This window comes from Hibiscus syriacus, unplaced genomic scaffold (genome assembly GCF_006381635.1).
Source record: "Hibiscus syriacus cultivar Baekdansim isolate YM2019G1 unplaced genomic scaffold, ASM638163v2 tig00110156_pilon, whole genome shotgun sequence".
In the NCBI taxonomy this organism is placed as follows: domain Eukaryota; kingdom Viridiplantae; phylum Streptophyta; class Magnoliopsida; order Malvales; family Malvaceae; genus Hibiscus; species Hibiscus syriacus.
In genome coordinates, this window is record NW_024062606.1 from 386,013 (window position 1) to 398,770 (window position 12,758).

The 12,758-nt window shown below is 35.5% G+C and overlaps 1 protein-coding gene across 1 annotated transcript; it reads right to left on the reverse strand.

Annotated features, from left to right (window-relative positions):
* Positions 1-1,054: 1,054 nt before the first annotated feature.
* LOC120215913 (leucine-rich repeat receptor-like protein kinase TDR) lies at positions 1,055-5,491 on the reverse strand. The gene is made up of 2 exons (XM_039213442.1): positions 2,711-5,491; positions 1,055-1,691 (listed from the first exon to the last, which is right to left on the reverse strand). Exons 1-2 carry the CDS (start codon positions 5,379-5,381, stop codon positions 1,264-1,266), a joined length of 3,099 nt encoding a protein of 1,032 aa, XP_039069373.1. The 5' UTR covers positions 5,382-5,491; the 3' UTR covers positions 1,055-1,263.
* Positions 5,492-12,758: the final 7,267 nt, after the last annotated feature.

Sequence of the window (12,758 nt, forward strand, 5' to 3'; positions counted from 1 at the left end):
AACATAATAAAAAATAATTTAATTAAAATAAACAATAAAATAAATTTTAATTACAACTAAAAGGTTAAATGAGATTTTTTTTATTAATTTAGTATGTCACATCATTTTTTTAATGATAGATAATGACATTATACCCATTTTATAACAAAATCTAAAATTTAATGTTTATTACGTTAATTTTTAATTTTTTGTCTAAAAACATCATTTTGATATAATTTAACGTCCATTTATAAATTTTACCTTATAAAATTAGTGGTGGATATCAAACATTTATTCTAGAATTTTTCGTTTTTTAAACGATATCATTGTGAGTAATTTGCCATTATTTTTTGTCTAATTATTAATTTAATCCCCTTATTATGTTGAAATTGAAATTTAATCATTCTTCTTTATGTTGGTATAATTTAGACTTCCACTTTTATAATATTTTAATAGGCCTGAATTGATGATACCATTAGTTATATCGTTAAATTGATAACATGAATATTTTTTTACATGTGCAAGAATCAAACAACCTTAGTGATTAAATAAATGGTTATTATTCTTAAAAGTCCCAAGTTCGAGCACTAGAGATTATAAGATATTTGAGTGTTCATTGTCAAATGGTTATGAGTTTTTAAAACAAATACTACCACTTGTAAGTACCCTATATTAATAAAAAAATGACATGTTACCAAATGCCAAGACTATTTTTTTAAAGTGTGATATTACATTAATAATAAAATAGTATTACCAATTTGAATCTACCAATAATATTATAAAAGTAGAATGATTAACTTGAATTAAATAGATTAAATTCACAATATCAACATAGTTGAGGACTTGTATCATCATTAGTCCTTTTTTCACTCAAGAGCAAAAGTTAAGAGCCAGTTCAATTAATTTGTTTGAGACTTTAACATGGAAAACAACAATCATAAAAATGTGTGTTTTATGTTGATATGTTCGTTTATCAATCTTACCCTTCTTTTTTTACTTCAGAGTTGATGTCATTTCACATTCTTGTCCAAAAAACACAGCTTTTGAACTCGTTTTATGTATGGGTCCTTAGTGGTAAACATCATTAACACTCTTCAAATATAATTAAGATGCAATATAAATGTCATAATAATACTGATTCATATATAAAATCAGAGAAATTAGAATAATAACACTTAAAAATTCCATTAAAAAAGAAAATGAAAATCCACTTCTCCTATACCAATTTCCCCACCACTTTAAAAATAAACCCCAAAATATAAGACCCGTAAAATTAATCACATATTAACATTCCACAGTAGCCTTTTGTGCTAAAGAATCGTCAGTCCCATCGGCAGCACCAACGCGAACCACATCGCCTCCGGTAACCGCACTCTCCGGCAGTTTCCTCTTGGGCTTGGCTTCTTGCAGCATCAGCACAACGTCCCTCATCGACGGCCGCTCCGTCGGGTTCTGGCTGGTGCAGAGCAACGCAATTCTTAGCGTTTGCATCATTTCTTCCCTCACCGACGCGCATAATGCCCCCGCGTTTTTATCCAAGATGTCGTTGACTCCATTTTTGCTCTTTATTTTTGACCGCACCCAATCCACGATGCTGTTCCCATCGCCAAATTCCGAATCCACCGATCTCTTTCCGCTTAAGATTTCCATTAACACCACCCCAAAGCTATAGATATCGCTCTTTTCATCTACCTGGAGAGTATAAGCATATTCTGCCAAAAAAAATATACTTGGTTAATGATTTTCTCGCGAAACAAACAGTATGTTCTGTCGTACGACAAACTTAATATACAATTAAAAAAAGACTCTATCGAAAATGTTATTAATTTTTTAATATTTTCGATAAAAAAAATTACCTAAAACATTATTTTTTATCTAAAATATTAATATTTTTTAACATTTTCGGTAAAGTGTCCAATATTAACATTTTCGATAGAAAAATAATGTTTTAGATAGCACTTTATCGAATATGTTAATAAATTCGGTAAAACGTTAAATAATAACAAAACCAATAGAAATAATAATATTTTAGATAATTTTTTATCAAAAATATTAAAAAAATAATAATATTTTCAATATCATTTTTTCTTAATAGTATATTAAGCTACCAACTTCCCCGAAACATGGACATAAAAATCCAAAACAAGGCTTAAAGTCAAATAAGTAATGCTAAGAAAATCAAATGAATCAAAGGCTTCGACAAAAGCAAATCATGAGAAGATACAGTGAATATCTCAGAAAAAGAAAAGTGAGATTCATGCTTCACTTTTGGACCGAAAAAAAAATAAGTATAATAAGTGACTAATCCATGTGTCAATGTGAAGCTCCATTCTAATAACATAAGTAATGGCGTCACAACCAACATAATTGTCAAATCGTTACGAGGTCAATGATAAATTTTTGTTTTTTATGCACATTTTGGATCCAAATATTTAAATAGCTATTGAATTTTGTTTTTATTTATTGATTAATTATTAGTTAAAATATAAAGTTGACCACTTAATATGATCAAATCCATTTTTAATTGAAATCATTGAATAATTTTAATAATTTAAAAAACATTATTTTTTTTTTAAATTTTAAGGTCAATCAATTATATTTACAAATACTATATTTTAAGCGCCCCCAGCTATTCTAAAAACCTTTACTAATTAACGACAATAAATAATTACGCGCATGATAGCAAGAATCCATAGTCTTGGACTGAAATGAGCCGAATTAAAGAACGCACCTGGAGCAATGTAGCCATAGGAGCCAGCAATGACGGACATGGACTCGTCGCTCTGGATCAACTTGGCAACCCCGAAATCCGCCACTCTGGCCTCCATCTCACCGTCCAATAAAATATTACTGGGCTTGAGATCACGGTGGGCAATCACCGGATCACAGTCATGGTGAAGATAACAAATGCCTTGAGCCACTCCGAGAGCTATTTTGTAGCGGGTCACCCAATCGGCCACCAAGTTCTCCCCTTTATTCTTGCCGTGCAACAAGTCGTCCAAGTTCCCGTTGGGCATGTACTCATAAAGCAGCATCGTGCACTCCCTGTTGCTGCAGCACCCTAACAATCTGACTATGTTACGGTGCCTGACGTTCCCCAGCACGTCGACCTCCGCCAACACACCTTTTCTCCGTCTGATGTTCTCTTTGTACTTACCCCATAACTTCTTCACCGCTATGATCTCGCCACCTGGCATCTCCGCTTTGTATACTGTTCCCGTGGACCCCATCCCTATGATCTTGTCCGTCATCGATAGGCACTCCAGCACATCATCGGCGGTGAAGTTCAACCGCTGGAAGGCCGTCAATTTCCATGGTCCGATCTCACGGTCGTCGCTGAACCTACGGCTGTAATTCGCGTGAAAACATCGGGTCCCAGCTACGAGAACAAACAAGCCGATCCCAAAAGCGGCTGCCATAATCCAAACGATAGCTCCAGCCGTTTTCTTTGGCTGCTGCTGCTTGTTACGCACTTCCGTGTCACCTGTAGCCATCGCCTCTGCCGGGCACGGTTTCGCTAAAATGCTGCCGCAAAGGCCGTCGTTGCCGGAAAACGAGGAAGGGTGTAAGTTGGTAAATATTGGACCGGACGATGGGATCGACCCGCTTAGCAAATTATAGGATACGTTGAAATTTTCCAAAGTGCTACAGTTTTCGAAGTTTGATGGGATAGTTCCAGTAAGCAGATTATGCGAAAGATCAACGGCAGTTATTGAAGGAAGCGTCGATACTTCCCATGGAATTATCCCAGTAAACAAATTCCGGCTTAAATTCAAAGACAAGAGCTTCTCACAATGATCAATGTCCCAGGGGATGTTTCCGTTTAGAGAATTGCCTTGGAGCTCGATTTTGTACACGTTTTTACAGCCGATGAAATCTGGGATGTTGCCTGTTAGCTTGGCTGAACTGGCTGAAAATATTTGCAAGCTCGGTGCACCCCAAATGTTGTTTGGCAATGCGGCGTCGAAAGAGTTCTCGGAGATGTTAAGGAATTGTAAAGTTGGTGCATAGCCAAGATCCTTAGGAATCTCTCCGGTGAAGTTGTTCTTACTCACGTCCACGAACGTAAGGTTTTTCAAGACCCCAAAACCGTGAGGGATGGTACCGTTGAGAAGATTGTTTTGGATTCGGAATCTTGAAAGTGAAGTGCAGTTTACAAGGCTCCCGGGTAGCTCATGCATGAACATATTGTTAAAAAGGATGAGTTTGAAAAGCTTGTTTCCATAGCAAAGTTTTGGAGGAATTGGACCAGTGAGAGAATTCGATGAAACATCAAGAGATAGCAAGTTCCCATTTGATCCCAGTTTCTGTGGGAGAATGCCGCTAAAGTTGTTGTTCCAGAGAAATAAAGTGCTAAGATGTGGTATCTCACCGATGCCTTCTGGGATTGCACCAGAAAAATTGTTGTCGATCAAGCTCAACCATGCTAGCTCCGTTAAAGAAGATATCCCTTCTGGAATTCGGCCGGTAAGTTGGTTGCCGGATAAATCAAGAACCTTGAGAGATTTCAAGTTCGTATAACTGACCGGGATTTCACCTGTGAAGCTGTTCTTGAAGAAGTACAAAGCTTCAAGCTTGGTTAAGTTGCCAAGTTCTTTCGGGAGTAGACCTGAAAGAGTACAATTTGAGATGTCCAAATACTTGAGATTCGATAACAGTGCAAACTCTACTGGTATGGTGCCTGAGAAAGCGTTGTATCCAATCTCTATCCGTTCAAGCTGAGTCAAGAATCCGAGTTGACGTGGTAAACTGCCTTCCAGTGCATTTCCTGCCAAGTCAAGCAACTTTAACCTGGTAAAGCTTCCATAAACAGCTGGTATTTCACCTTCAAAGTAGCTGCCACCCAGATTCAGCTTCTCCAAGAACCGTAACCGTACAAACTCTTTTGGCAAAGGACCCTTGAAATCGTTGCTATACGCATTGAAGATTCTTAAGAACCTAAGCTTGGAAACCCCGGGAGGGAACGTTGAATTGAAGTAGTTATGGCTGATATCAAGAGTTCTGAGTTGACTGAGTTCAAAAATAGACGGTTGGAGAGGACCATCAAAGTAGTTCCCACTCAAATTCAAGTTAACCAAGCTTGTCAAATATCTAATCTCCGGTGGAATAACACCGGAGAGATTCCGATGGGAGAGATCAAGAGACGTGACTTGTGCTGTCTTGGGATTGCACTCGACTCCCGACCATGAGCACCAAATTGGGTCTTCAAAACGAGGCTTGGAAAACGTAGGAGAAGGGTCCCAATCTCTGAAAGCGAAAACAGGGTCTTTGAGGGACGATTTTAACGAGAGAAGAGAAACCAAAGGGAGAGGTGGTGAAGAAGAAGATAACACCAAAACAGATGATTTCAACATGTACAAGAAAAATGTGAACAAAAACAGCAGAAATGGAGGTTTTTTCATGGTTACGTGAAAAAGAAAAGTGAGGAGAGTTAACTGGTTCAGAGAACTTGATCTTTACAAGAGGTAGATTTAAGGGTTCATGGCATGGGAGGTTTCATCATTATGGTTTTATTATTCCTTTTTTTTTTCTGTTCTTTTCTTCTCCTACTGCCATGTTTCTCTTTATTTGCAGCGATTTCAATTTCTCTCTCTCTACTTTTGTTTTCAATTATCCGTATTTTTGCTTTGTCTCTGCTATGTATGATCCATTTTCATTATAATACTGTGTTTTTCTTTATTATTATTATTGGGATTTCCTTACTTTTCTTTCGCCCCTACTTTTTCATCATTCCCTTGTTTCCTTTATATCTGGTTGTACAAAATTTTATAATTTTATGTTACAGTAAGCGATGTCTCCCACAGGATCCAAGACACTCCTTTCATTTTCCCTCCATAGCCCACTTTATTATTTTGAAGAAAATCCCTATTTTCTTTCCTTATTTATACCTCTGATATTATATTGTATAGTATTAAAATAAGCATAGATAACTCATTCTGCTACTGCAAATGATTGAAAGAAATATTATAACAAAAACACACACTCTCAGTCCCAAAGGTGAAGTGCATATTAATCTTTTCAAAACGAACCACCACTAGATATCATATATATTTGGTGTTTCCGTGTTGCGTTTCACATATACATATATTATTATGTATCAGAAAGTAATTAAATATAAATACAAAATTTATAATGTTATGTTTACAGTACTATTTGTATTTGTTTTTTTTATATATACAATTATTATTTGATATATCACCCTTGTTAGTGAAAAAATCGTCTTTAAGATAATGACGTGTATCCTTTGATATATAAGCTTAATTAACTAATATTCATGGTTTTTTAATTCTTAACTTTTGATGAACGATTAAATCAAACCCCTAAACGATTCTCAACACTTGTATTTTTCATTCGCTCACGCAAACTCTTGTATTATTTAACTCATTGGTTGTACTGCTTTTTATTTTCATGCCAAAGTAATGGTGTAATCATTTATTTTTAAAGCTACGAGGCATAGCTAATTATGTCTCTTCCCTTCCAAGCTATATCAAATGATCATATCCAAGCAATTAATAGTAACAATTATTATTATTAAGTTTGAACAATAATATTCACCATGAATTCCAAAATTTAATTCATAAATGTATTCGTACGAAGAATATTACTGAATACTACTCTATTTTTTTTATTTAAGTGTTTGTGAAAGGAGTTTGACTTTGACAAGGCTTTTCTCCATGACGACGATATTTACTTTGTATCATAATGTTGGTAAAGCATTCATTAAAATTAGAAACACAATCATGATTCACGAATCATCCCCACCTTCCATTTCCTTTTATTATTATTTTCACTTTAATCTGGATTTTTGCAACACTCTCCAATATCCCACATCGTTTTCTTCAATATTTATATATAATCTCCATGCATAATATTTATATATAAATTTTAAAATAATATATATATATAACCCAGGGAAGAAAACCTATATAAAGTAACAATTAATCTTCACAAAAAAATAAATAAATATGATTTTGTAAAAAGTGTAATTTTGTCTGTTCCATGAAACTCATTAATTTAACTGAAAATCGTTTTCTTCAATATTTATATATAATCTCCATGCATAATATTTATATATAAATTTTAAAATAATATATATATATAACCCAGGGAAGAAAACCTATATAAAGTAACAATTAATCTTCACAAAAAAATAAATAAATATGAATTTTGTAAAAAGTGTAATTTTGTCTGTTCCATGAAAACTCATTAATTTAACTGAAACAGAATGTGTTGAATTTTATGTGGCGAAACTGGAGATATTTGAAGAAAATAATTTAATAGGGAAGCAAGTAAAAACAAAACCCAAATGAAAAAGGAAAGATTATATCATTAGATTTAGCAACAAACACAGAGGAGAAACGAGAACGACAGTTTCCAGAACTACAAGGCAAGCAGAGCTTTCGTCATCCCACCTTGTTTCCCAAACACAATGTTGAGTGTAAAATATAATCCATTTTTTTTAGATTATATATACTAAAATAAAAATAAATAAATATGAATGTGTACGTAGGAGAAGTCGCCTTCTAGATCATATTTTCTTCTTTGAACAGCGCACGCCTTCCTCCACCCAGTTGCTTTGTCTTTTATTGCTCCACGCCTTCCATCACTTTTTTTTTTATTATTTTATAAATAAAAATCAAATTTATCTCCGTTTCCTTGAGTTTTTCATTTATTTTATTTTATTTTCGTTATTCTTATTTTAATTGTGTAATGTGGAAAGATAGGTATATTTTGGTATTTTATGCAACTGATAAAACATTTAACTGCTACATTAAAAAATTTATTAGTTTTTATCTCAAAACGTGGTGTCGTAAGGACAAATTAAAGATATTTGTTTTGCTTTAGATTTGGTAGCAATAATATATGAAGGAGATTGCATTTCGTGATACTAAATGATCGGTTTAGCTTTCATATTTGCCAAGGAGGAGAAATAGTCAAATGTAGAAAAAATACCAATTAGAAGACTGTGCTATAATACAACACAATAGAAAAGTACAAAAATATTTGAACATTTGAAAAAAAGAAAGAAAGAAGAGAGGGAAGGGGTGTACATTAGGGTGATGATTGCCGAAGGGCACAACACAGCCCTAAAAGGGGTCCCAATCTCTCAAAAATGGCATAGCAGCAGCAATATTTGCGATGGGCACGCCAGGGAATGGTGGGGTGGGGGGTCCAAATCTCTTTTTCCACTTTGTCCCCTTCATACCCATTCATTCCTAAAATGCCATTGGGGTCACGTGTTTCTCATGCGCAGAGGGGGAAAGCTGGTGTTTGGCGTGAAGGCCATGATCCCGCCTGCAAGGCACTGCCATGATGGAGAGGACTTAACTTTGCATCTCAATCTCCATGCCTTTGCTTTTTTTGCCTGCCAATGCGCCACATTTTTCGTCCCAATTAGGGTTCGTGTAATTCTTTAGGCATTCATTACCCAAAATTATAACACTTCTATTAATCAAACATTCTATCCAAAATAAATATACGGATATGTGGAAAATGAAGCCAACATTGGTTTTAAATTTAATTTATGGTTGGAGCAAGAGGTGGTCGTGCCGTGGTGCTCCCCAATCCTGTACATGATATTTCACCAATTTACTTTCCTCATTCCACCTATGCCTGCAGCTTGAAGAGCACAAGTTCCAAGGGCTTTTCTTCAAGGCATTTGGTATTAGCATATTCAAAATAATAAGACTTAATAATCGTAGAGCTGGGTACGAATGGGAACGACAGGTAGTCAGATAGTCACCTTGCTCGTTTAGAACATTCCATCGAAATTTTACTGGAGTGGTTTGAGGAATTGAGGCAGCTATTTAGAAGATATGGAGAAGTAGTTGATTCGTATATAGCAAGAAAAAAGGATAAGAATGAGAAACGTTTTGATTTTGTAAGATTCTCTAACAAAATGGATGCTAATAAGGATAAATGGTTTTAACTTTTATGAATTTCGATTAGTAGTGAAAGAAGTAAAGTATAGAGAAAGGTTTTAGTTGTGGAGAAATTTTAACTACGCCTCAAATTAGTTATCCGATTGGTCAAAATGACAGAAGAATAAACAAGATATAAAGTACAAGGATGTTATTTTTTTAACAAAAGTACAAGGATGTCAGGCGAAATGATAGGAGGTGTTGCAGAAAATAACAATAAAATGGTAGAGAGTAGTGAAGATTCAGATAAGCAAACAAGGAAGAGACATGTAAATGTTCGGGATCATGTAAAGAAGGATACACTCCAGAAACTTAGAAGGTGTCCAGTTGGTACGATAGCAAAGGTGTGCAAAACAAATCAAGTAGAAGAAAGGCTACGGGCATGGAGTTTGAGAGATACTAGAGTTAAATCAATAGGAGGCTGTAGTTTCTTGATAGAAATTGAAGATCAAGAGCTTTATTGTTTAATGGAGGATCTCAATTGGTTATATCTAAAGAAGATTTTCACAGAAGTTCAACCTTAGACGAAAGCATATCATCAATCAAAGAGAATCACCTGGATTCAATTGGTAGGTATTGGAGTTATAAATGTTGTAACCAATTGTTACATGTGGAGTATTGCGTATTGAAGACGTTTGGTTGTTAGCAGGTTGTTAGCTAGTTGTTACATAGCTGTTGATAAGTTGTATAGCAGCTACAGTTAACTGCTTGCATGCAGGCTGTATAAAACAATATACTCACATTATATTTGATGAGCTGAATAATTGAGCAATGATATTCTATCTCTTTCAGTATTCCAATATGGTATCTATTGCTGGTGGTCTTGGGGTCTCTTGTTAGGCTTCCATTGCTTCAAGCTCTTCTTTTATGAGTTCGTAGCCTTTTATGGAGCTTCATGCTAATAATGCCAAAACTTTCTCTCATATGAAAATCAATGTTATGCTTGATGAGATGAACTTCCTTCTTTGGAAGCAACATGTTTTGCTTACTATCCGCAATCATCGGTTAGAACTCCTTCTCATCGATGCGGTTGCGCCGCCGCCTGAAACTGTTGTCAATGATGATGGTATTGTTCGGATTAATGAAGCCTATGAGGAGTTTGTTGCATAAGATAGTGCGCTTGTTTCTTGGCTTCTTTCAACGATTAGTGCTCATCTTCTTCCTCAGTTCGTCGGTGTTGAGACTGCGTCTGCCGGATGGAGTACTGTCTTGCAATTCTTTTCTACTCGTTCCATGACTGCTTTGATGAGCCTTCACTACAAATTACAATCGTTGAAGAAAGGTGGTGGCAACATGAGGGTTTACCTCACTCGTGTTAAAGAAGTGTGCGATGCTTTAGCATGGTGTGACAGTCATTTCCTCATGTTGAGCGTATTGCCAATATTTTAAAAGGTATTCCTCGTGAATATCAGCCGTTCATTTGTTGTTATAACTATCATGAAGGATATTATGTTGCTTGATGACATTTATACAATGCTGCTTGATGTTGAGACTCAGCTTGCTGGTTTTGATGAGCAAAGTGAGGTGTTTCCCATGAGTGCTCATATTGTTCAGGGTGAGGTTCATGGTACCTCCTCTTCTAACAATCGCTCCACTCCGCGATCTACCTTTTCTCCTAGATCTCGCAATGGTGGCAGAGGTTGTGGCAAGTCACGTGTCCAGTGTCAGCTATGCGGCAATATAGGACACCTTGTCATCGATGCTGACATAGGTATGATGAGGACTTTTCTTGTGTTACTTATGGAAATCGCTTTCAGTACATAAATGAATATTCTGGACCTGGATGTGAGTATTGTGGTAAACGATGCTCAGTCTTATATGGACAATCTCAGGAAAACATTGCAACTGCTTCTAATGGTGCTGATCGTTAGGTGATGGACTCTAGTGCCACTCATCATGTTACTTCTGAAGCATCAAATGTTCTGGATAAGTCATACTTTCATGGTCCAGGTAAATTGGTTGTCGGTAATAGTATGCCTCTTGCTATTAATATGGTTGGTCGCTCTTGTGCTTCTTCTTCCTCTCGTGTTCTTTTATTGAATGATTTATTGCATGTGCCACAATAACCAATAACTTGATTTCGATCTCTAAGCTTGCTAGGGACAATGACATTTTCCTTGAATTTCATGCCAATCGTTGTTGTGTTCGAGATGAGAAAACTAGGAGTTTTTTACTTTATGGTAAAGAAAGTGGAGGTCTCTATTCGTTTGTGCTGGATAATAATCTTCTTATGCTCATGTTGTTGAAGTTCATGTTGCATCCGTGGAGGGTTATTTAGATGAGATGTGGCACAGGCGTCCTGGTTACCCTGCTGCTCATACTTTAGCTAGTTTGTCCAATTCACTTGGTGTTAAGTTTCAGTTTAATGTAAATAAAGACTCTACTGTTTGTTACATGGGCAGAAGTCACAAGCTTATTTTTGTTGAATCAAATACTTTTTCTTCTTCTTCGTTTGATCTTATTTACACTGATTTATGGGGACCTCCACATGTGGCTTCCAATGGCTTTCGTTATTATGTGTCCTTTGTGGATGCATTTACAAGACATACATGGCTTTATCTCCTAAAAAGTAAGGATGAAGTTGTTATAGCGTTTTACTTGTTTCGAAGGCTTATAGCTAATCAATTTGGTCAATCCATTAAAGTTGTTCAGAGTGATTAGGGAGGAGAATTTTGTAATTTGTCTCATACCAAAGTTTAGTACCAAAATAACATACCAAAGTTTAACAACACATCCCAAATGTACTTTGTTACTTCTCAACGAAGAACAAGAGTAAAAATAGGATAAGATCTTGATCGTCACTGCTACACGACAAAGCTCCCCAAGTTGTTGCAGCACTCCCTGGCGACGAGTCTAAGCAACCATGACTAATATAAGGTAAAAAATGTGTGGAGAAAATATTTGGAGAGAAAAGTTGATGATGAAATGGTGTGGATACCCCTCCTATTTATAGGCTAGGAGAATTTGTCCTTAACCAATAATATTCCTCCACGTTTCAGGTGATTTCCAACCATTTGACAACTGCCTCGCCAACTGTCCATTCTAGAAGATTCTCATAACTATTTGGTGACTCATCAGTTGCTGCAACTTTATCATAACATTATCTGTAGCTTTAAGGAATTCCACAACATCAATGTACCAGTTTCCAGCAATAAAATCAAAATAAGTCCAAAGTTTCTCAACTAACTCTCATGCTGCAAATGATGCAAAAACATGTACAAATGATCCTAATGTGTTCCTAATAATACTTAAGTTCAAGCTTAACCTAAGTCAAAAGTTCCTAAAAGATAACTCTTTTGGAGAGTTATTAGGAGGGTTCGACTTCAAAATCTTATCTTGAAATATTCGAGATATGGATTCTGATGTTAAAATCTCAGAGATTATAAGTGTCAATAGAGTAGAAATGGTGTTTATTCAATAAAGGAAAATGAGGAATTTTCTGATTTAAGAATTAGGAGACTACGGTTTGATGACGATTTAGATTTTAAAGTAGCTGCAGTGGTAGATAGAGTAGGGGGCTTCTAGCAATTTCCAGTTAGAAGACAGTTTCATTAGTGGTAGAGTTATTATGATCAAAGGGAATATGTTTTGAAAGATTCTTTATACTTTGGTTAATGTGTATGCCCCTTGTGAAATCAATGAGAAAAGTTAGTTATGGGATGAAATAGAAGCGTTAAAGAGATCCAATAACAGATAGTGATTTATGGGGGTGATTTCAAAAGATCTGTTATCGATGTGAAAGGAACGAATGTAGATTTAAAAAAGCAGAAAAGGTTGAGTTCACTCTTTCATTGGGAATTGTAATCTATTCGAATTGCCATTACTAGGGACAAATGGTCGATTTTTATTTTTATATTT

What these genes read in the sequence shown, in the direction of transcription:
- LOC120215913 (XM_039213442.1), bottom strand. Translation starts at nt 5,381, where the DNA reads ATGAAAAAACCTCCATTTCTGCTGTTTTTGTTCACATTTTTCTTGTAC. An exon ending in CTATGGCTACATTGCTCCAG is followed by an intron (nt 1,692 to 2,710) that starts GTGCGTTCTTTA and finishes TTTTTTTGGCAG; the next exon opens with AATATGCTTATACTCTCCAG.